This window comes from Apodemus sylvaticus, chromosome 2 (genome assembly GCF_947179515.1).
Source record: "Apodemus sylvaticus chromosome 2, mApoSyl1.1, whole genome shotgun sequence".
In the NCBI taxonomy this organism is placed as follows: Eukaryota; Metazoa; Chordata; class Mammalia; order Rodentia; family Muridae; genus Apodemus; species Apodemus sylvaticus.
This window is the reverse complement of record NC_067473.1, coordinates 22,778,213-22,803,392: the sequence shown is the minus strand read 5'-3', so window position 1 is coordinate 22,803,392 and position 25,180 is coordinate 22,778,213. Positions and strand designations below refer to the sequence as shown.

General features: G+C 41.1%; 1 protein-coding gene across 2 annotated transcripts in view; it reads right to left on the bottom strand.

Moving 5' to 3' along the window:
- Cdk14 (cyclin dependent kinase 14) overlaps positions 1-25,180 on the bottom strand; it is a 557,511-nt gene that overhangs the window by 201,910 nt on the left and 330,421 nt on the right. For both annotated transcript variants that reach the window (XM_052173165.1, XM_052173164.1), the window contains exon 10: positions 7,255-7,348. In XM_052173165.1, coding sequence (XP_052029125.1) covers positions 7,255-7,348 — 94 coding nt within the window. The remainder of the gene's footprint in view (positions 1-7,254; positions 7,349-25,180) is intronic.

The following is a 25,180-nucleotide window of genomic DNA, read 5'->3' as shown; positions in this document are numbered from 1 at the left end:
ACACACACACATACACACACACGCACACACAAACACATACACACACACACACACACACAACACGCACACACACACACACACACACACACATATTCACCATTTAGTGTTTTGGTAGGATTCCTGAGTGTGCAAACAAATGTGTCTCTTTCTTGTGCTTTCTTTTGGGCTTTTTTCCTTCTGGTTGTTTGCGTTGTCCTATTCTAATGTATTAACCTTTATTTATCTTTTTATTTTAATTATCCTTAGGATCCTGATTGTTTTCTAGTGAGAGACAGGAAGGGAGTAGATCTGGATGTGAGGGGAAGTGTGTTGGAACTGGGAGGAATAGAGGGAGAGAAAACCATAATTAGGATATATTATATGAGAAAAAAATCCATTTTCAATAAAAGGGAAATATTTATGATGTATCCTAAAACATGTAAATATTGACTTAAAAGTTCTCCGGGTAACACCAGCCCTTTCTTCTGACCATCTCTCAGAGATGACTTTGCTCACTGTCATCCAGTACTTCGAGGCTCGCTCACATAATGAACACACTGTAAACTCGCTTCACCAATCTAGCCTCCTAGAAGTATTTGCTCAGAAGTTCCAAACATGGCCTTCTCTCAACAGCCTCACTAACCTCACTGAGTTACACAAGGCCGAGAACAAACGCTTCAGGTTCTAGTTCTCACACTCAAGATCAGAGAGCTCAGACTCTCTGTACTCTGGGCACTCTTCTGTGTCCTCTGAGCCAACATCTGCTCTTCCAAACAGAAGCATTTCTCACTTTCTTCCATCCTTGCCAACTCTCATGGTGAACTGCCCTGGAAGCCCATTCTCCAACTTTCATATAATTCCAGCTTAAGACACTCACCCAGGTGCTGTGCAAATTCTTTGCTGATTCACTTTAGTATCTGATAGCAACCTATACTATCAAATATATAGTGTGCATAAATACTACATATGCTACGTAATTCACACAAAGCAAACACTTCCCAAGTGAGAAGATGCTTGATGTCAAGGCCCCGAAGCAGTGAGCGCGCCAGAACTCACGTTGATTTTGAAGAAGAATGCCCTTCATTTAACAGACTTGGTCTTGAGAAATTTCATTATAATATTATTGTCACGAGCTATTCCTTCTGCCTAAAATGCCTGCATCTCTGGTATCTTCACGCCTTCTGCATGCTAGTACCTATCTCCAATCAGCAAGTACCACCTCCATAGATAGCAGCTGATCATGGTAAGGAAGCCAAAGTCTCCCATAGCAGTAGCTGAAGTATGGCTTCTCCTTATTTTCTTATTGTCTTCTCTTTTGGGGATAAGGTTTTACCCATCACCAGTCCTGAAGAGCCTGCTGTGTCCACATACTGTGTCCACTCTGCTGTCCCTACCCCAGAACTAAGTCATCGTCTCCTGAGTTTCTCCACATGCCCCGCCTCTAGAAATATTTTCCTTAAATATCCACCTGCCTGTGGTGTAGTCTTGCAATATCATACATTTTTTTAAGCAGGAAAATTTTGGCAAACAAGAGGCAAATACACATAACTCCAACCCTGATGATCATTTATGGCAGAAAGAAAAAACTGAGCCCACAAAGTTGTGCTCTGACCTCCACATCTATGCTATGGCCTGCATGAACACACACACACACACACACACACACACACAAATCAATAGAATTCAATAAAAATGCAACAATCACAAGACTGAACTCAACTCACTTAGTTCATCCCTGGTCTTGCAGATTTAGAAAGGACCACTCAATGCGAGAAGGCAGCACTCAAGGGATGATCTTTTAATACTTTAATTAATATAAGATCCGGTATGATTGCTGAGTCTTCCATCTGCTGATCAGGTACTCAAAAGCACCGGGAACTACATTTCTAAAGATTCTTGTGCCTAGCCATCACGATAGCTGTGGCCATGTACTCCACAGAGGTCACAAGAACACACAATTCTTTTACACCATACTGTACTTAGAACTGGAGGGGAGGAGCTGAAGCAGCCCAATGGAAATGACCTCCCTTAAACAGAATCACAGCAATGATGGTACAAATCTCCTAAGCCAACATTCCACCATGACTTTATAGCGGCTACTGTCACTGGCTGAAAACACAGTGTCAGCTTTCCTGTACATTCTGCATGGCTTCCCTAGCCCATATGCAACCACTGGATTAGGTTTCCATTCTTAGAAGCCTGGAAACAGCCACAAGTCCAAAAGGACAGCAACCAGACTGTTTCTCTATAGTCTGTTGAAATAGAAACAAAGGGGCTTAAGGAACCATCTTGAGGCTTGTCTTAGTCAGGGTTTCTATTCCTGCAAAAAACATCATGACAAAGAAGCAAGTTGGGGAGGAAAGGGTTTATTCAGCTTATACTTCCACATTACTGTTCACCACCAAAGGAAGTCAGGACTGGAATTCAAGCAGGCCAGGAACCAGGAGCTGATGCAGAGGCCATGGAGGGATGTTACTGGCTTGCTTCCCTTGGCTTGCTCAGCTTGCTTTCTTATAGAGCCCACGACTACCAGCCAAGGGATGGTACCACCCACAATGGGCCCTCCCCCCCATCACTAATTGAGAAAATGCCTTACAGCTGGATCTCATGGAGGCATTTCCTCAACTGAAGCTCCTTTCTCTGTGATAACTCCAGCCTGTGTCAAGTCGACAAACAAAACCAGCCAGTAGAAGGCTTTAAAGCTAAATGGGAATTTTTTAACACTCTCTCTCTCTCTCTCTCTCTCTCTCTCTCTCTCTCTCATGCACGTGCACACACACACACACACACACACACATTCTCACACATATTTAAATCCTGACTGAAACATACACCGATGAAGATGAATATCTGTAACCAATGTCACAATCAAATAATATAAAATAGTTTAACAACTAGCAGAAGAAATTCCACAGCAGGCTAGGAGACCTAGCAGGCAGAGATGGGTGAGACAGTCAGGATTACTGACATTCAAAGACAGGAGAAAAAGAAGAGGCCTGTGATGTAGAATCATGTGCCCCCCCCCCCCTCCTTGTCACCACTGCTGTACTCTGGGCCATGAGCCACATAAACCCAGGAGCATCTGCCAGGGATTCTGACAGCTGTGCATGTACCCTTTGCCATTTGCTCAACTGCTTTGAAGTGCGAGACAGATATTCTCAGGGTTCTACCGCAGGGACTTCTTTTCTTCAGGCCAGAACAATGTGTTGAGAATACAAATTCCTCTTATTAGCTGTGAATTTTGTCACTCACCTAAGTGAACCTATCTGCTGCTCCTGTTTTACAGCTAATGGAGGTGAACAGAACACATCGTGTCCTATTTTAGGATAGGCAATGCTGAAGGACTGAAAACAAACTGTCCCTCCCCTATGGCGGCAGAGCTGCTTGTTAAGAACTTGGCGAATAAGCACATGCAACTCCACGTGCTTTGAATAGGTGCTGTGCAAATGCTACCACCTTTCGTGTCTCGCATATGAACATCACCGATTCAAGGAAGACAGTTTAATGGGAAATGGCGGGCGGAAGGGAATGTTCGCCTCACACACCAGCATGGTGATGGTGCTCTGAAAAACGAATTAATTGGGTTTGTTAAGAATGTGACCTGCTCTCTCCCACAAAAGGGGGAGGAGACACAAAGGAGAGAAGACAGAGAGGCTTTCACTCAGTGATCTTTGCTGCCTTGTACATTTTTAATAAAGACTCAGCATGTGGGCAGTAATTATAATGACTATCTTCCATTACAAGGTATTAATTTTGTGCTCCAAGGTTATTAACCACCTTCGAACATACAGTTTACAGGCAAGTGAATGGACTTAATCCCTATATTAAGACACAAAACAAACCAAATAATCCGATGTTTCATGACTTTCAAAGTTGATTGTCTCCTTGACAATGCTTTACCAGAGGCCAGATATACAACTGCCACTTTAGAAAGGAGGCCCTGGCAGCTTCTAGTAGATGCCTGTTGAAGGAGATTTAATCCCCTTTTAATAGCCATTCCTATTTAGGCCACATAGAAAAGGTCACTGAGGAAAAGAGGTATTTTTCCCCTCTATTGATTCTACTTTATTGAGTTTGTCCAGTGTCCTTATCTAATGATCAACAAATCCTAAAAGGGGATTTCTTAGCATACTATATGGCTACATTTGCAAATATCAACAATCCAGAAGAGAATATAAAATATTTAAGATTATACATTTGATGCTCAAAGTTACTAGACTTCTTCTGTTTTTTTTGTTTTTTGTTTTGCTAATTCTTCGGAGGCAAAATATACCGTCATTAATTCTAAATCAGCCATCTCCCAGAAAAGAGGACTTCAGCTCCTAACTCTCACAGGACATCTTATCTTAAGGAACATTATGCACATCAGGTGTCTGTGAGAAGTGAAACGAGGCTTTCCTTCCCTCAGTCCTGATGATTACCTGCATTCCTGGGTCTCTGCTCGAGGAAGAGCACATCCTGGCCTGGTACACCAAACACCCCATGGGAAATCTGTAATGATTCATTTCTCTGGCTTATTAAAAGCCTAGCCATGGTTCAAAGGACTCTGAATACCCATAGCATTAGAAAAACATTGCCATAAAAATTAAAAAAAATAGAGCTAAATCTCCATACAGGAAGAAATATAAAAAATGCTCCCTGATATAAATTATTTGCATTATACAAACACTTCTAGCAAGAATTTGCTGTTGGTAAACTCATTTTCTTAGTTCTACTGCTTTATCACATGATTTACTTATATAACTCTTTTGGTTTACTTTGAACTCATTCTGAAATAATATACATGAAAAAACTAATCTTTTTAAAAAGTTTTCTCGTCTATTAATTTATTGGTTTTTTTTGAGATCTCAAAAACTTGAACTTGTTACATTGTCAAAGTTGACCTTCAAATCCTGAACCTTCTGTTTCTGCCTCCCAAATGCTAAGGGTTAAAGATCACATTCATTACATATTATTTTACATACAGTGAAGTAATTCTTTTAGCATAAAACAAATTTGAAAACTTTAAAACATTATATAATTATTATTTTATCGGGTTCAGCATTAAAAACTAACTAGAAACTGAAGAAATTAGTCTCTGAATGTAACTGAGGGATCTAGTGATTATACCTGGGTATAAAGCAAATCTGAAGGCTTAAAATGTAGATATAATTTAGCATGATATAGACAATATAGAAACTATACCTCATTAAAAATTATCTCTTCAACTGTTTTAAACACTCACAGAGTACGGAGATGGGCTCATGGAGAAATGGGTCAGTGGTTAAAGTAGTTGCTACATGAGCAACTGAAAGTTGTAAAAATATCAGTGAGAGTTCCTTACACCCTTCCCTCAGCTTCTCGTGTTAAACCTTTACCCAGAACATTTGCCACAACTGAATAACACACATTGGTCCATGGACATTTGCTAAGTCCCACACTTCACGTGGATCTTCTAGTTTTCTCTATGGAGTTTTGATTCTCCAGGGCTATGCTCATGAGGTCACATGACTCTCAGCTGTCATATCCAGGGCTATGCTCATGAGGTCACATGACTCTCAGCTGTCATGTCCAGGGCTATGATCATGAGGTCACATGATTCTCAGCTGTCATGTCCAGGGCTATGCTCATGAGGTCACATGACTCTCAGCTGTCATGTCCAGGGCTATGCTCATGAGGTCACATGACTTTCAGCTGTCTGTCATGTCCTCCCGGCTTCCACTCTGGATCACAGTGATCGTTCAGATGTCCTTTGTTTTTGGTGACACAAGCAGGCTTTGAAGCATATGAGTCAGTGATCTTGTATTTGTATTTAAGTGATCTTGTCTTGTATTTTGGATCCATGTCGTGCGTATTTCATGGTTAGAATAGACTTAGGGTTTGACGAAGAAGATGACTGAGGTGAGGCATTATTTTCCTCAGATCACCTCAGGAGAACATGACACCATGCGACTTCTCATAGAGGAGAGACATCTTAAAGACCTGGTTGAGGCAAGTTTTGCCTAGTTGTCTCCTCTGGAAGGTCACCATGCCCTTTCTGCTTGCCACTCTCTATATTCATTGTTACTGAAGACGGCAATCAAAGCGCACAGAACCCATGTGGGGGTAGTACCAGAAGTGACCTACATCTTCGTGAAAGATGGAGTCATTTTTCCCACATGTTCATGGACAGGCCACTTGTAGTTGCTATTCCTGGTTGTCAACTTGACTATATCTGGAATGAACTATAGTCTAGAATTGGAAGGCTCACCTATGATCCTAATTTGGAGGCTCAGAGATATAAGTTTCTGACCTGGATCTTGGCATGGAGACCTTGAAGCATAGTGGCTAAGACAAGATCTCTGAGTTCAAGATCTTTTGGGATTAAAGGCATGGATGCACACACCTTTAATCCAGGCCACACCCTCTGCTGGAGACCCACACAGTCAATAATCTGGGCCACACCCTCTGTTGGAGATATATAAGGACATTGGAAGAAGGAAGACTCTCTCTCACTCTTCCTTGCCTGCTTGCCTCATGGGACTGAGAAACTGCTAGATCCTTGGACTTCCATCCACAGCTGCTGCTGACCATTGTTGGGAAGTTGGACTATAGACTGTAAGTCATCGACAAATTCCCTAACTATATAAAGACTATCCATACGTTCTGTGACTCTAGAGAACCCAAACTAATATAGAAGTTGGTACCAGGAGAGGTTCTAAAGGAGCAGAAGTATAAGGATGAATGTTTCAAAATTTTGGGGTTGGTTGGTTGATCCAATAGCACCTTCAACTACTGAAACTTCTCCAGATTCTCTCCCTTCAGGGTGCTCAGAGAATATTGAAGACCCGTGGATGAAACTATATCTCAAGCTTAAAGAAGCAAGCCAGTAAGGAATATCCCTCCATGGCCTCTGCATCAGCTCCTGCTTCCTGACCTGCTTGAGTTCCAGTCCTGACTTCCTTTAGTGATGAACTGCAACGTGGAAGTGTAAACTCAATAAACCCTTTCCTCCCCAACTTGCTTCTTGGTCATGATGTTTGTGCAGGAATAGAAACCCTGACTAAGACACCACTATTCCATAAGATGTCCCGAATCTCACTCATTCTTATATTTTATCATTTTATTCTTCACATATGACCATTTAAAAGGATATTAGTCAATGAATTCCATGCTTCATAAAGGCCAAAACAAAAAAGGTAGAACTCAATGTGAAAATGGACAAGCATGTTTTAAAATATTTCCAGCAGTTCATTAAGTCACCAAGTAACTAATTAGAAACAAGTTTTTCTGAGAAGCACTTTGTGCAGAACTTACCAGAAATATCCGTTCCAGTTGATCCTGAATGTCTTTCATTCCTGGAAATGCAGCAACCCCTTGGGTCATCTCAACGAAGATACAGCCAACTCCCCTGAACAGAGAAGAATCACTATAAGAGCTGCTATAATTCTGCTCAGAAAACCAAATCAGAGATTAGAATATCCCGGCCCCAGGGAAGAGGCAATGAACAAATAACTCTCAATGATCAACCAAAGTTGTGAGGTATCCCTAGATCCACATTGTGCCCCACAGTTTCTGTTGCCCTGGGAGGATCCTAAACGTGTGCAGCCATTGCACTGGCCCTGAAAATAATGAAAACCAATCCAGCAGCAGTAGGTCTCAGGAGTTTCCTCACACAGCAGGTGAGAAAGTCCTTGGCTCAACACAGGAAAGCCTCTGGGGTCCTGTCCCAACACCCTTTCCAGCTTCGTTTCACAGACTCGTAAGAGACCGCACATTCAGCTGCCAGTGGTTCTGAATGTGCGCTAAACCAGCATCATCTGGGAACCTTTTAAAAACCACAAGTGCTCTAACCACAAACCCCGAAGATCTGCCCAGGAATGAGCTGCTGAGATGGCTCAGGGCAGCTGTGCCCAGGGTTGATGAGCCAGACTCATCCCAAGCCAAACAGAAATGTTCACCTTCTCCTCGTGTATTTGCTCTTGACCTCTAAGTCCAACCCAACCTCTAATCCTGTGTTGCTGTCATCTCCTCCAGGAAGCCTTCCTTGGACTCTCTAGAGGACATGATAGTCTCCCCGCCCCCCTTCCCCCACTGAGCTTGGTAGTATGCCCTTTGTCAATGCAGCCATTGTCCAATGAGCTCAAACTTGCCATCTCCCTGAATTGCCAGGCTCACAGTTTCTATCCATGGTACAGGCAAACAGCCAGTCAATCTCTCTGTGCACAGTACAGGCAAACAGCCAGTCAATCACAGTCACTATCTACAGTACAGGCAAACAGCTAGTCAATCTCTCTGTCCACAGTACAGGCAAACAGCCAGTCAATCACAGTCACTATCCACAGTACAGGCAAACAGTTAGTCAATCTCTCTATCCACAGTACAGGCAAACAGCCAGTCAATCACAGTCACTATCCACAGTACAGGCAAACAGCTAGTCAATCTCTCTGTGCACAGTACAGGCAAACAGCCAGTCAATCACAGTCACTATCTACAGTACAGGCAAACAGTCAATCTCTCTATCCACAGTACAGGCAAACAGTCAGTCAATCACAGTCATTATCCATAGTACAGGCAAACAGCTAGTCAATTACAGTTTCTATGCACAGCACAGGCGAACAGCCAGTCAATCACAGTTCCTATCCACAGTATAAGCAAACAGCTAGTCAATCACAGTCCCTATCCACAGTACAGGCAAACTTGTAGTCAAATATTTGTGCTGAGCTTTGGGAGAACAAGTAATTTGGAATAGTATGAAATAAATGAAGGAAATCATACCAATAATAAAGAACCAGTATAAAGCCTGTAGGAGAAAGAATATGCAGACAGACAGCTTGGTAGTTTTCCTTCCTTCCTTCCTTCCTTCGTTCCTTCCTTCCTTCCTTCCTTCCTTCCTTCCTTCCTTCCTTCCTTTCCTCTTTTTCCTCTCTTTCTTTCTTTCTTTCTTTCTTTCTTTCTTTCTTTCTTTCTTTCTTTCTTTCTTTCTTTCTTTCTTTCTTTCTTTCTTTCTTTCTTTCTTGATCTCTCTACTTTAGAACTTATCATTTTTAATGTTTCTGCCTTCAGGATGTTTTGGCTTCCTGACTGACAATGCAAGGCCATCTCTTCAAATGCTGCATTGATTTCAATATAGGGCAAGCAAACCATTGTATCCTTAACTTATGCCAGAATGCCATGAGGTAAAAGACAAGTGACCTACTTCTGTACAGCTGCTCCAGTTGCTATCGCGGTTGTGATCAAGACTGTTTTGAATTAAAGTCATATATTAGTGGGAATGCCTTTTCCACACTGCATGCCACATAACTTCTACTTAAATACACACATAAGGGTTTATGTGCCAAAGTGACTGCACAAATTCCACATTACATCATAAACACAATTTCACTCGGGGAATGAGAATTAGTTTCATATCATTCTATACAGATGGAATTCAGATGTCTGACTACATCTAGTCAAAATGCTAGTATGGTGGTTTTCTAAGTTTTTCTGCCAAGAATTCTTTTCAAGACTATTGACTTGTGTTCCCACTGTCATCTTGTTTAAGCTTGCATTAAACACTGTGGATTTGGAATACCCACACCTTCCTGTTTGTGCGTAAAAATAAACTCTTTGCTGTCTGTCTTCTGCCATTCATCTTGCTCCCATGCCCTGCAACTCTGACTGCGAAGCCAAGCGCATCCTATGTGTGTGGAGCTGAGCTTGCCGGTGGGATGGGGAGGTTTCAGATACACTGTCAGAACTGCCTACAGAATTTCTTTTACACCTACGTTTCCTCGTTTACATCGTTTCCAAAATATGATACTGAGAGCACAAACCTACACTACACTTCTGTTCCGCTGGAATAAATTGGTGCCATTAACTCTGCAGATTTGAATTGCTTGGCTGGCTGAGAGGTTTGGACATTTGTTTCTAATGGATGTTTCCTATGACATCATCTTTCTTAAAGACACTTAAGAGCACACTAATGAAGCTGGAAGAATTATACTTAATGACCATATAGTAATTATGATGCACAAGAAAATAAAAAGTAGAGCTATACAACATATCAGTATTATTAATACAGAATTCTTTTTTACTGGAATCACTAAGGAGCAACAAAAGTCCTTAATTCACTTGAAGGAACCACTCTGCCTCCCCTGCCCCTTCCTCCCCACCATTAGTTCTATTAGTTCTATGCTCCTTCAGCAGACAGAGTAAGTTGACAGCACCGAATGGTTTGCTGAGAACAAATCCATCTGCTTAGGCACTACTTAGGAAATGTACGTGGGGAAGTGACTTCATTGTGGCTTTTCCCCCACAGAATTTGAATAATTGCATAATGATTATCTACTGAGTCTAAATTCTTTAAGAAAACATGGGCAATCCTGGGTACATGGCTCATGGTGTCTACATGCATGAAGACCCGAGTTCAAATTCCCAGCATGCACACATATAAACTCAGGCATGGCGATGACACCTGTAATCCTAACACTGTGGGGGCTGAGACAGACACAGGAGGAGGAGCGCTGGGGCTTTGTAGGTCACCAGCCTAGATCCAGGTTATGTGACCCTGTTTCTCGGGCATAAGACAAAGATGATAGAGCAGGTAGGACACCTGATATCCTCCTCCATTATCCACATGGAGGCACACCAGCCTGTGTGCTTGCACACACACATGCATACACCACATGAATACACATACACACTACAAAGAAAGAACACAGGCTTGGGGCAAAAGCTCAGGTAAAATGTCTCCTGAGATTCAAAGTACTGACACCTGACTTTACATTGACTCAACTGGAAGGGTCTCTTGATGCTGCCACACAGCTTTCAAATTTTAAAACTCAAATTTTACAAATCTAACTTAGCTCATTGGTATGTGGATCATTTGTTCCTGATTTAAAAAGTAAAATAATGGATTCCAATGACATCACTAGTTTAAATGTCCTAGGGATTTGGCTCGACAGTTAAGGTACTGTACTAATAAGAGGACCTGAGTTTGACCCTTGCACGTAAATTATGGCTCAAAGTTGCCTGTAACTACAGCTCCAATGAGACCTGAAGCCTCTGGCTCCCATAAGGCACTGAGCTCCTGTGGACAGACACTCCTACCCTAATACTTACATGCACATGACCAACTAAAAATAAAATCTTTCTAAATTTTAACATGGGACTTGAAACAAAATTAAAAATTTTGTGTCATTATAAGCAAAGAGTGATGCCCTTTCAGGCCTGGATGTCTTTAATTTAGTAGTATTTGCTGTGAAAAACAATGCAAAGTCAATCATAAAAACAGAGTATAAAAGTGAATTTAAATAAAGGCAAGGAAACCATGTGATTTTTTCATGCTAAAAAGCAATCTAAAGTGTGGAAAATAACAAGCAACATTTATTATTAACTGAGACAGAAAAGCTCCATTTCTTTCTGCAGTTTAGTAGGCTAATCTACAGTGAATTCATAATATTTTAAAATATCTCTTTAAAACGAATTTTCTTTCTTCTTCTCTTCCTTTGCTTTTTGTTTGCTTGTTTTTGGTAGTGCTGGGTTCAAAGTTAAGCCCCTGTTCCTACCAGGCAAATGGTCTGTCCCTGAGCTCTATCCCCAGTCTGACATTCTTTGCTTCTCAAATCCGATTTTGTATTGGGGAACAAACCCAGAGATTTGCACACGCTAAGCAAGTGTTGTACCACTGAGGTTCACCTGACCCAGTAATGTCCTTCTGTATTAAGAGAGTAAACATGATTTATATTTTTATCTAGCATGTGATACTAGTTTCTTCTATAGTCCAGGAAAAATATTTTTCAGTTTCACTCCTCTTTATAGGTAAGGTCAAATAAAATATGAAGGTCATGGGCAACGTTAAGAAAATTATGTCACTTGTACTTAAGCTTTAGGCAAGGTGATAAATATGGATCTATTCTCATTCTTCTACATAAAAACAGCCAATTAGATCACCACCATTCATTGAAGATGCTTTCTTTTTTCCACTGTATGTTTTTGGCTTCTTTGTCAAAGACCAAGTGTCTATAGGTGTGTGGGTTTATTTCTGGATCATCAATTCTATTCCATTGATCGACCTCTCTGTCTCTGTACCAATACCATGAGGTCTTTATTACTATTGCTTCCTAGTATAGCTTGAGGTCAGTGATGGTGATTCCCCAAGAAGATCTTTTATTGCTGAGAATTGTTTTGGCTATCCTGGATTTTTGTTTTTCCATATAAAGTTGAGGATTTCTCTTTCCATATCTGTGAAGAATTGTGTTGGAATTTTGATGGGGATTTCATTGACTCTGTGGATTTCTTTTGGTAAGATGGCCATTTTCAATATGTAATCCTGCCAATCCATGCCAATGGAAAAGCTCTCTATTTTCTGAGGTCTTCTTCGATTTCTATCTTCAGGGATTTGAAGTTCTTGTCCTACAGACTTTTAACTTGCTTGGTAAGTGTTATATATCAAGATATTTTATACTATTGGTGACTATTATGATGGGTGCTGTTTCTATAATTTCTCTTTCAGCCTGCTTATCATTTGTATGAAGGAAGGCTACTGATTTGTTTGAGTTAATTTTATATCCAGCAACTTTGCTTAAGTTGTTTATCAGCTGTAAGAATTCTCTGGTGGAATTTTTGCAGTCACTTATGTACACTATCATATCATTACAAATAGGGAAACTTTAACATCTTCCTTTCCAATTTGCAACCCCTTTATCTCCTTTTGTTGCCTAATTGTTCCAGCTAGAACTTCAAGTACAAAATTGAATACGTAGAGAGTGGGCAGCCTTGTCTTGTCCCTGATATTTGTGGGATTGCTTCTAGATCCTCTCCATTTAATTTGGTGTTGGTTGTTGATTTGCAGTAAATTGCTTTTATTAGATTTAGGTATGTGCCTGAATTCATCATCTTTCCAAGACTTTTAAATGAATGAGAGTTGTATTTTGTCAAAGGCTTTTTCAGCTTCTAATGAGATGATCTTGTGATTTTTTCCTCTTATGTTGATGGATTTTTGTATACTGAACCATCCCTACACTTGTGCAATGAAGCCTACTTGATCATGGTGAATGATGGTTTTGATGGGTTATTGGGTTGAGTTTGCTAGAATTTTATTAAATAATTTTTCCATTAGTATTCATAAGTGAAATTGGCCTAAAGTTATTTTTCTTTGTTGGGTCTTTGTGTGTTTTAAGTATCAGAGTAACTGTGGTTTCAGAGAATGAATTAGGTAGTGTTCCTTCTCTTTCTATGCTATGGAATAGTTTGAGGAGAATTGGTAATAGCTCTTCTTTGAAGGTCTGGTAGAATTTTGCACTAAAACCAATCTGGCCCTGGGGTTTTAAAAATAGTTCTACCTGAAATCCCAGCCATACCATTCTTTGGCATATATCCAAAAGATGCCCCGCCATAGCACAGGGACACATGCTCCACTATGTTCATTGCAGCCTTATTTGTAATGGCTTGAAGCTGGAAACAACCCAGATGTCCCTCAACCAAAGAATGGATACCGAGATTTGGTTCATTTATAAAACGTAATACTACTCAGCTTTTAAAAATGAGGACCATCATGAATTTTGCAGGCAAATGGATGGAAGTAGAAAATATTGAATGAGGTAATACAGACCCAAAAGGGCATGTGTCTTATGTACTCACTGATAGTGGATATTATCAGTGATATATTCTATCAGTGATACAGATAGTGGATATTCTGTAAAAAGTACAGAATACCTAGGATACAGATCACAGACCATATGAAGTGTAACAAGCAGAAAGGCATAGGAAAGGATGCTTCAATACCACTTAGAAGGGAAAAGAAAATAATCATGGGAGGCAGAGGGAGGGAGGGAGGGAGGGAGGGACCAGGGTAGAAGAGGGGAAGGTAAAAGGAGAACATGATCAGGTATGTGGGGGACTGAAGAGATGTCCAGCAGAATGGATGGAAATACACAGCCTGAGGGGGTGGGACGTGGGGGACCCTCCAGAAAGTAACAGAGACCTGGGAGGTGAGAGACTCTTAGGACTCAATGGGGGTGTCCTTAGCCATAATGCCCAACAGTGGAGAGGGAACTAGAAGAGTCTACCTCCATTAGATAGATAGGACCTCAAGTGGAGGGATGGGTTACTAACCCACAGTCAAAATTTCTGGCTCAGAATTGTTCCTGTCTAAAAGAACTGAAGGGACAAAAGTAGAGAAGAGACTGAAGATGGGAGCCTAGCATGGCTGTCTTCTGAAAGGCTCTGCTCTACCAGTAGCTGACTGAGACAGATGCAGATACTTACACCCAACCATTGGACCCCTATGGTTGAATTAGGGGAAGGATTGAAGACGCTGAAAGAGAGGGCAACCTCATAGGAAGGGCAGCGATTTCAATTAGTCAGGACCCCAGGGAGCTCCCAGAGACTGAGCCACCAACTAGGCAGCATATGTGGGCTGGTTCGAGGCCCTGGGACATACACAGAAGAGTGGGAGGAGATGTGCCTAATCTTCAAGAGACCTGAGGCCCCAAGGAAGGGGGAGCACCCTCTTCGAGGCTAGGGATTGGAGGAGTGAGGTGAGGAACTATGAGAGGGGGGACAAGGAGGTGGGTCAAAGGCTGTAATGTAAGTAAATATAATAATTTTGAAAAAGAGGCTAAAATTAAAATGAAAAAGAAAGAATTATGTTACATTTCCATGTGCATAAAGACAGAAATTTTAGTATAGCTTACATGTCTCCACGGTAAGGCATAGAACAGCATTTGTCAATGTGCTACACTCAGTGTGGAAGTCTACTCAGAGATTGGAGGCTAGAAGGGCTAGAGAGTCTCAGCCTGTTGGATTATGGGATATGGGAACAAGACGGGCATGCGGCATGCCAGATAGAGGAAATAGAGTCTAGTAAGTGGGGAATCTTGAGAGAGTCAAGTCCTGATATGTGTGAAAGCTCTGTGTGAAAAGAGTGGAAGAAAGGGTAAAGCAGCCAGAGATCATATTGATTTCTAAGAAACTTGTTTCACTCCTCCGCAACAACCCACCCACCCCTTTCTTGTAATACTCAGAGGAAGAAACTTGACAGCTGGATATAGCCACAGATCCCCAATTTGTGCTGATTAAGCACTAACAGAGGGGCTGGAAAGATGACTCAGTGGTTAAGAGCACTGGATGTTTTTCCAGGGTATCCAGATTCCAGAGATTCTGGGGTTCAATTCCCAACACCAACACAGCAGCTCACAACTGTCTATTTTTTTTTTCCGGGCAAAAATTTTTTTATTCGATATATTTTTTATTTATATTTCAAATGATTTCCCCCTTTCTAGCCCCCCACTCCTGAAAGTCCCATAAGACCCCTTCTCTCCCCCTGTCCTCCCTCCAGTTCTAGAGGATCTGATGTCCCCACAGGCACTGTATGCATGGGCTGTACAGACATACACACAGGCAAAAACATTCATATGAAATAAATAAGTAAGTAAATAAATAAATAAATAACACACATTTCAGAATAGAACCAATTACAATAGCTAGTTTTTAAGTCACCTGACTCTTCCCAGTCTTAGCAGCAATCCATGTAGGGAAAACACCCACTCCTCCTCCAGATACCCAGGGGAGAGATGGGCGCAGAACAACATAACGGCCCACAGGCCAACTCCTGCCTACTACGGAGTTTCATAGACGGCCTCCGAGAAATGGAAGCATTGTTTCCTCTCCAATTTATTTACTTTTATTGACATATTAAAGTGTATATGTACACATACACAGAGAGCATTGTACTAACAAGATGCTCTGAAATAGATGTGTGGAATAGTAAAATCTAGCTAATTAACATCTGCATTACTTTCTGTGGTGAGAAAACCTGATATTCACACTCAGTGTTTCTCAGTAACCCACGGCACTGTCATTAGCCTGTCACCACATATGCCGGGAGGCTTCTGGGATCACTCCTTACTGTTACGCTGGGTCCTTGATCGGCATCTCTTGATTAAAGGTGCGTAAAGCAAGCAATGAGCTACAGAGACAATATGAATGGGGCTTGCTTCAAAAACAAGTCCTGTAAGGATTTCTTCTCAAGATGGAATGTTTGGGAGTTGGTTGGTATACTAGGGTGAAAGAATTATTCATCTCCATGAGCTATCATCACAAAGAGTTTTTGTCTTCTGTTACAAATGTGGGGTGAGCATCTCATTTCTGGAGAGCATTGCCTTTTATTTTATAACATACATGCCAGGACAATCAGCCCGTTAAACTGAATTCTATAGGTAGATGCACAGAAGCTGGGAGCTAAGTCCAGGAAATGTTTTTCTCCCCGGTGTTTTTCTATGCATATATCCTCTCTCACTGACTCTGTATGCTGATAAATAAATAGGGAATCATTGCTTTTACATTATATTTTAGGTTTTCTTTTCCTTGTACTAAATATGGAGATTGGAAGTTTATACCCACTGTTCCTGGTTGTTACGGTCATGAATAAACAAAGCAGATCAGCTATATGAAGAAGAAAAAAGATGTATTTATCTCCCAATTAGGGAGATTAAAAAGTCCCAGCATCGGGCACTGGTTCAAGTCAGGGGCCCTCACCTTGGCTGCATCATCTCCTAGAGAAGCAGGATAGAGAGACAGGGTAAAGCACGGCTAACTCTCACTCATAACGGACCTGGGCATGCTGTGTTCTTCCTCTGAATGTCTTCTTCTCTTTCGACCCTTGTGTTTAATTACATAACCAAATTTCCAGGCTGGATCGAATAGAGAGAGGCTGCCAAAATCACCCACTGATGTGCATTCTGCAATGTGTGTTTATTAAAATCCTGGCCAGGTTCTATTTATACATATGGTTTTCACTTATATGACTGAAGCAGGAGGATCATGAGTTCAAGTCCAGAGCGGGCTACACAATGATGCCCTGTCTCAAAACAAAGTGGGAAAAGGTAGTGCAAGGACCTAGCTCTATCTATCACTAATCATCTTTGATTCCAAGCATGATAAAAGTGGTCATCTCTAAAAGGAGAGGTAGCATAATATCTAAGCATTATTACTTCTCTAGTTTACGTTAATCTAATTTTGATATTAACCAAAATAGTTTTAAAAAAAGCTAAAATGTTGTTTTCCTTCCCTAAACTTTAAATCAAGTATTTGGTTTCATCTTCATGAACAAAGCAGAAAGACTTCATGTTGTGCAGTATGATCTAATTAAGAACTGAAAAAGTTACACAGTTCATGTCTAATTTCATTTATTAGCAAAGCCTGGTATTCCTTACATAGGAGACCTTTAAACAAGAAGCAAAGATGTCAGTCTCATGTGGCTGTATTTTCATGCCAAGCCCAGGAGTGATCCTGAACCAGAGGGCCTGTGAATTCTATGTGCAGTGGCCTCAGGACCTACTGAACTGCCACTGTCACTGCTGGGAGAAGCTGCCTCTTGGCATGCAGGCTTGTCCACCTGCAAACCGCAGGAGGCCTCTAATGCAGTTCACAGAACATTCCCAGCCTTCTAGTACCATCTGCATCTTCAAAACCTCTGGCAAGAGGACTCCAGATCAAGACACTGCAGCCTGTTCTTAACAGGAGGCAAGCAGATGAACAGACCCAGAACTCTGTGTCTTCATTGCACTGCCTTTTAATAATTAGTTTGGCACCAGAAATTCCCCTTTAGTGCATGTGTCCATCCAAAAGCACCATGGGAAGCAGCTTCTCCTTTTAATGTGCATCCTGGTCCTGCAGGATCCGATCAGAGCCTGGATTCTGGCTCACCGAGGGAGAGTTGAGGCCTGAGACTTGTAATAAGCTCCCAAGAGCTGCTGAGGTGGCTGCTCTCCAAGTCAGACACAGACAAGCAAGAATCTAAAAGAATCTGTGCAATTCTGTTAGAAAGTAGTGTGGGTGCCTCCAATAAACCCTGTGAACACGTATTAGAGCTATGGCTGAAGAAAGGAACACGAAACAACGGACTGCTAAATTAAATTAGGTTAAATGTGAGACACAATCTAAATGCAACACTAACTCAGAAGGCTTCCTCGTTAATTAACCTAGCAGGTAATTTTATTTAGCTATGGTTGACTGAAGGACGCCGCTCTCCAATGAATGCTGGAGCTATTTTGTGCACCAAGGTGGCCATGTATTTATCCCATTTTTCTCTTGAGAAATGTATCTTCTTGCAAAACGAACCAACTTTTCTCCTAGAAAATTAGCTTGTAAAAGACTAAAAAAAATCACTTAATTTTTATTATAACAGTAAGAAAGGGTCTTGCTTGTAACAGATGTGATCTTTTCATTTTGGCACTGAGTTGTTGAAAAGCGAAAGATTAAAATAGTTAAATATCTATCATGCCCTTGGTGGATACCGAAGAAGGGACTGAACTGATTAAAGTGCCAGTCACCATTTACGTGGTTAGTGCTTCATTAGGCACCGACAGGCACAATATATCTTTGTCAAATACTTCTATGGAGGACTCAGCTCTTAGGTCACGAAAACAACACTGTGAGGGGGGGACAATCCCTGCTCAGAAAACATTCAGGTCCATACCATGGAGTTCTAGCAGAAAGGGCAACTTGGAAGTACATTTTCCAACTATTTAACAAAATTAGGTCTCCAACAAGACATGCACATAGTAAGCAGATAAGAATAAAAATTAATTAAGTAAAATAGAAGAAGGGGGTCCTGAAGAGTGGAGTTCCATGGTGGCCCCAGCAGGGGTTTGCAGGTCTCTGACCTGAGTCTACACCTGTAGTTAAGAGCAACAAGGGGACAGCAAAGGTGCTGACACTCCAAAGGACCACGTGCTCCATACGCTCCCAGGAAACTTATATCCCTCATGTTCAATAACATGTGTATGTCTGTGTCTTACATCAGTCTTAATCAAGTACTAAAACAAATAGTTTCATTTTCCTTGTTTCCTTTTAGTTTTCTGTCTATCATCTTCAGAGCTCATGGGCATAAGTCCAGGAATCATCCAGAACCCTTGCCTTTTATGGGATACAACCAAGCTGCTCTTTGTCACAGCCTGAGCAATCTTCTGACTTCCAGCCACTTACCTTTTGCCCTTTGCCCTTTGCCCTTTGCCCTGACCTGCTTTCCCTTGATCTAATTCTGCGTTGCTATCTGACATCTCTATCCACAAGGGCTGGCACTTTATGTCCTAGTGATACAGCCTTCCAGGAATGCACCTAGCATTGCCAACTTAGAAAGTTCGTGTGCTGGCTAGTTTTATGTCAACTTGACACAAACTAGAGTTATCTGAAAGGATGGAATGCCAATTGAGAAAAATGTCTTTGTAAGATCTGGCTGAAGGGCCTTTTTTAAATTAGTGATTGGTGCAGCAGTGTCCAGGCCATTTTGGGTGGTGCCATCCACGGGCTGGTGGTCCTGGGTTCTATAAGCGGGTTGCCTTGGCAAGCCACGAGGAGGAAGGCAGTAAAAATCACCTGTCTATGGCTTCTGCATCAGTGCATACTTCCTGGTTCCTTTACCGTTTGAGTTCCTGTCCTGTCTTCCTTCAATGATGATATAAAACTTTAAGCCACATAAACCCTTTCCTCCCCAACTTGTCTTTTGGACATATTGTTTCATTGCTGAGGCAATAGAAACCCTAACTAAGACAGATGGCTTTCTCAAGTAGGCTGGGGAGCTGGGCCATTACGCCTCTACATCTCCTGATCGCTCCCCAGGATATCATCCTTTCCTTCAGAGTGACCACTGTTCTAAGTATATTCTTGTATAATAGTGTATGAAGCTGAATGTAAGGTGGACCTTTCTCATCCCTGCGACCAGCACGGTGACTAGTACAAACAGTCAGAAGATGTCTTTATGATGAACAAATCAATCATTGAAATAAATGAGTCAGAGCACACATGAGATATTCAAAGGAGTTGTCTGATTGATAATTAATATGACTACCCAAGCTGACAAATTTCTACAAAATAGTTTCCCCCAAAATGTCACCACTCTACCTTTGTTTATAAGATGCCCCACAGAAAATCCAACAGTTGCCATAGAGACTGCTTATTTAGCAGTGAAAATTACTTGAATGCTAAAACTTAGCAATGCCTATGATTGTTTTTAACCTATGAAAGGGCTGCATTTTCTCCATGCAGACTCCATGTCGAGTCTCAGGGCCAGGTCTGGAAGCTCCACTCCTGAGACCTCGGTGGATGACTACTTCATTATGTTACGCTACCACCCCAATTAGGACAGTATGTTTTTATTAGGTCACCACGATTAGAGAGAAGATATTAAAATGGTAATTCTGTTTTCTCTCCAGGGAACACAATGATGGTTGGGTAAAACAGCGCTGAAACCCAGTGTTCAGAACTAGAACTTTGGGCAGAGAATGTAAACGATTAGCTAAGAAAACAACTGTCTACCACCACTGCAGGTACCTTCAGCAAACATAACTACTGATCTTTAATAATACCTTACTACTAGACAAGTGTGGATAATGGTTATCCATATAGATGACTAGGCACACTCAGACTGTTGATAACCAGTTACTGAGCATAGAGGGTGGAAAAGAAAAAACACCCCCACTGAAGCCTAATTGGATAGAAAAAAAAACATAGAAAATGCAGAGTGCGTCTACACCAAACAGCAAGGGAATATTATGTGTTGTATTTTAGAATAATTAAAGCAGGAAGTCATTTAAGACACAATCAACGATGGTGCCTCTCCAAGGATTAAGCATGAACCATGCAGAACAAGGAAAACTATGAAGCCTGAATTCTGACTTCTGCTTCCCTTTTAGCTGAGGCAGAATAAGAAAGCTATGTTTAAGACTTCTCCCAGTAAATTATGCAACAAAACAAAGAATCTGGAGGAAAAAGAAACTGTTCATGGCTATCTAACAGAACCAAGCAAATGACCTTCTTTCCTCATGAAATCATATCTGGTATATTACGAAGAGAAATTATTAATAAAAATTTCCTGTATATTATTCTCTTATGAGGAGAACTCTGAAATTCAATTTATGTTGCTTGCTACATTGGTATTTAGGTCCATTCATCAAATGGCGTGGCTGAATTTTGATGAACTCTGGTCATGAATATTACAATACTACCACATTGAGATATGTGATAGGGCAGCTGATATTTAAGGATCACTTAGTAACTCAGAAATTCCATGCAACGTAGGAAGATGAGAACCCTTTTCACTTCAGAGTGTCGTGGTTAACTTTTTGGAAAGGGGTGTAGACTTTTTAAGCATTGTCAAATGCTTGCTGTGCGATGTTGTCTCTGCAGACTAGTAACTGACTGAGGGAAACTAGTAATGGACTCATACACGACGGTGCTATTGGAAGGTGGGACCAGCTCCCTTCTAGTCTAGAAGATTCATTCAGAAGTGTCCTTCAAAATGAATGAAGAAATGAATGAGTGGCTAGACTCACTGCATGCCAATGGGAGCTCTTCATGAGAATGGGGCTACCCTGGGATTCTAGAGGTGTTGCATTCTGAGTTCTTTCTGTGGCACCACCAAACAGCGAGTGTATGAGAAACACCAAACTGTGAGTGCGTGAGAAACACAAAACAGCGAGTGTGTGAGAAACACCAAACTGTGAGTGCGTGAGAAACACAAAACAGCGAGTGTGTGAGAAACACCAAACTGTGAGTGTGTGAGAAACACCAAACAGCAAGTGTGTGAGAAACAACAAACAGCGCGTGTGAGAGAAACAACCAGACATCTCCGGATGGGGGTTGGAGTTTCAAAATGTTCATTAAAAAAAAAAATCACTCATTTTTTAAATTGATTTCACTCTGTTACTTAAACTCTGAAGCAGCTTCTAATTTAAATAGGTTAAATTAAACAGGACAAACAAATGCACATTTATAGAGTTGTTGTAATGGTTTTAATCTGTTGAATTTTCATTAGGTTATGAGTACATTCAATTTCTAAAAGCAAATATGGTAAAAGCTAGGAAGACAGGAGGAACTGTTTGAACTATCAATCAGAAAGAATGATAAAAGCCCTGCTGGGCTCTGTAGGATATGTAATTAGATAAGTACCTCACTCACCGAGTCTCTCATCTCCCATGGGAACAGAGAGAAAAACGAAATGCCACGGCAAAGATGAACTACCCTTATGTGCCCCAGAACACACTACTCAGGTTCCATCCCAGTAATCACTAAGTGCTTGTCACATGCAGAAAGTTCTGAGTATTTTAATGGAATTTAGCAAGCTGTTTCTTGAGCACTGATAGGTTAGTTTAGTTAAGTTTTACTTTAATTCTTTTAAATTGTTGGTTTGGGGTTAGAGACATGATTCAGTGGTTAAGAACAGCTGGTACTTTTGCAGAGTTCTCAGGTTAGATTCCCTGAACCCCCCAGGGCAGGTCACAACCATCTGTTAACTCCAGCTCCAAGGAATATGGTGTTCCCTTCCAACCTACAAGGTATACCCGTGGCATATATCATATATGTAGGCAAATATGCATATATATAAAACTTCATTTTAAATTATTGTATTATTTTCATTATTCTTCTAATGACATTGATTAGCACTAATAATCAAAAGACAATACACACAAAGATAAAAAAAACACTAAGTATGTCAGCTAATCAACTGCATGCTATAGCACCTAAAATAGAAAATAATTTACTAATAACAGTGAAAATTTATGCAACAGATGTGAGAAGAAAATGTGATTCTTACTTAGACTGTATGTTAGACAAACCAGTCTCATGACGAGCTAATGGGCGAATGTAAGAACAGCACCATGCCCTCACATCTGTCCATGAGCAATGGGAACCGCTCAGTCTCCTTCCTGAGTTCCGCCGTGAGTGGCACTCCTAGAGCTGGCCAGTGTCTGTCCAATTACATTTCAGTTTCCACTCAGTGTTATCCCCATGCATATAAGCCAGCCTTCTGTCTTTGTAGCTTGACTGACCTAGACATTTTCTAATGTCTTGCTAACTAATCTTCCCAGTCTCATGTAGTGCCCTCCGGCTTTCAATGCACTTTGTATCACAGAATGAGCTTGAACTTCTGATTTTCATGTTTCGACACTACAAGCTCTGGGAAAGCAGGTATACACCACTATACCTGTATTTATGAGGTGCTGGAGATCAGATCCATCCCGTGTGCTAGGAAGCACCCTTCCAACTGAGCCCCAACCTTCACATTTTACACTTGTTTAAACAACAAGGTCATATTGGATTCATACAGAATATAGACCCAAGGGACTACCGTCTTCAAGACATTCTTTCTATTCACAGAAAATGTTACTCTTTTTTAAAAGAATATGAATTCAGATTTTACCTGCTTTCATAACTAGTTCATAAATCCAAATCTGGTTTTATTGTAAAGTTTGCTTTCCTGTGCAAAGTTATTTTTATTTCACTAACAGTTGAGTAGTATAGATTATCTGTTTCCACCATCACACCTAGAGGCTGGCAGTCACAAAGCTTCCTCCTCTGCTATCTTGTTTCACTGGCTCCCACTCAGCGAGCAAGGACTCTGGCAGCTAGCTCTTCATAGTTAAAACCATGAGTACTGGATTATCAACAAGAGGACATAAGGCAAAATGTACAGTTCCACTTTCCTCCAAAAAAGACCATTGTAGCTGATTAGGAGAGTAAAATTAAACCAAATTCAAACACACACAAGGAAAACATTTAAACACACAAAAAAGGCAACTTAGATGAGAGATAACTTGTTGCCAGTTGCACATGAAGTTATAGTGATCTCCACAGACCACAGATAGCAATTCCCAGTTACACTGAGAGGATCTGAATTTAGCAACTTTGATATAGCTAGGCACACGGAGACACAGGCTCTAAGCATCACGAAGATGAACCTGACAGCTGAAAATAGGGTGGACGATTAGAACTTGGTGGAAAAAGGAACTGCCCAGTTGGATTCTTCTCACCAGCCCCCTCTTCTCCAACACATACCAGCAGGATAGAATAAACTGGATCAAAGAGCTTCAAACATTAAAAAGTAAACTTGTAGCAGAAAATGGGGAGGCCCTGGGAAGAGCAAAGATGAATGCAATGAAAGGTGTGTGAGTTGGTCTGTGTGACCATAAGCTCCTGGCTTCTAAGGTGATATGAGGACATCATCCACCAGTTATGAGCTTCTCAAGAACCAAAAAAATAAACCAACGGCATTGATCTCAGAGAGATTCCTGTAGAAAAGGCCAGTCATATGCCCACATAGGACTGTATTAGTAACCTTTATCAGTACTGTGACCTGTATTGGACAAGAAACATCTTCTGTAAGGAAGACTGTATTGAGACTCATGGTCCGAGGTTGTCATTCATTACAATGTGGAAGATATGACTGCAGAAGCAGCTCTTCTCCTTGCCTCTTTACCTCCTCAGAGCAGAGGACCTTAGCGCAAGGCTTTCTTTTTGTTTATCTCTTCAGTGGAGGACCCCACCCACATTCAGGGCACTTTTCTTCTCAGTTTAACTTCTCTGGAAACTCCCTTAAATACATGTCTAGAGGTGTGTCTATTAGGTGACCCCAATTCTAGTCCATTTATGATGAAAATCAAACTTTGAAGATATATGAAGAACTGAAGGGTCAACTGGTCCTTCCATTCATTATAACACACTTACAAAAATTAGCAAAGAGACAAGTATCCCTCTTATACCTGAAGAAAGCTTCTATTTGAAACCAGAAGAAAAGGAAGCATGGTCAACAATATAACATATATTTCATCTATAAATTGTACCATCACATAACATGTGATTTGCATGTTCATATTTCACTTAGTTATGTACATGTCGGAGTGTCAAGTTGGCAAGGGATAGACTTGTGGTTGTTCATACGGATTGTCAACTTGAGAGCATCTACAATCATTTTGTAGACAAATCTCCGGCCCCATCTGTGAGATATTATGAGACGATGAGACGAGATGAGATCAAAGTGCATCCCAACATGCTTGGAGCCATATCCTGCTCTGAGGACCCAGACCACAGGGAAAGTAAACAGCAAGTTGAGCCCACCTTGGTTGCTTGCTGCTTCCTGTCTGTGGATGGAATGTGACCTTATGCTCCTGCTGCCAAGACTTCCTCTTGGGAGACTGTATGACTGAAATAAACACCTTTTCTCTAAAATTTCTTCATATCAGGGATTTGAACACAGCACTAAGGATAGTAACAAAATACAGATGGTAATGATTATTTTTCTGTTTTGATTCATTTGCACGATATAGTGGGGCTGGAGATGGCTCAGCTTTTAAAACACTTCCTGCTCTTCCAGAGGATCCTAGTTTGCTCCCTAGTACCCAGTGTAGGTGGCTCACAGCTCCCTATAATTCTAGTTCCAGGAGATCTGACACCGTCTTCTGGCCTCTGTATAAACATACCA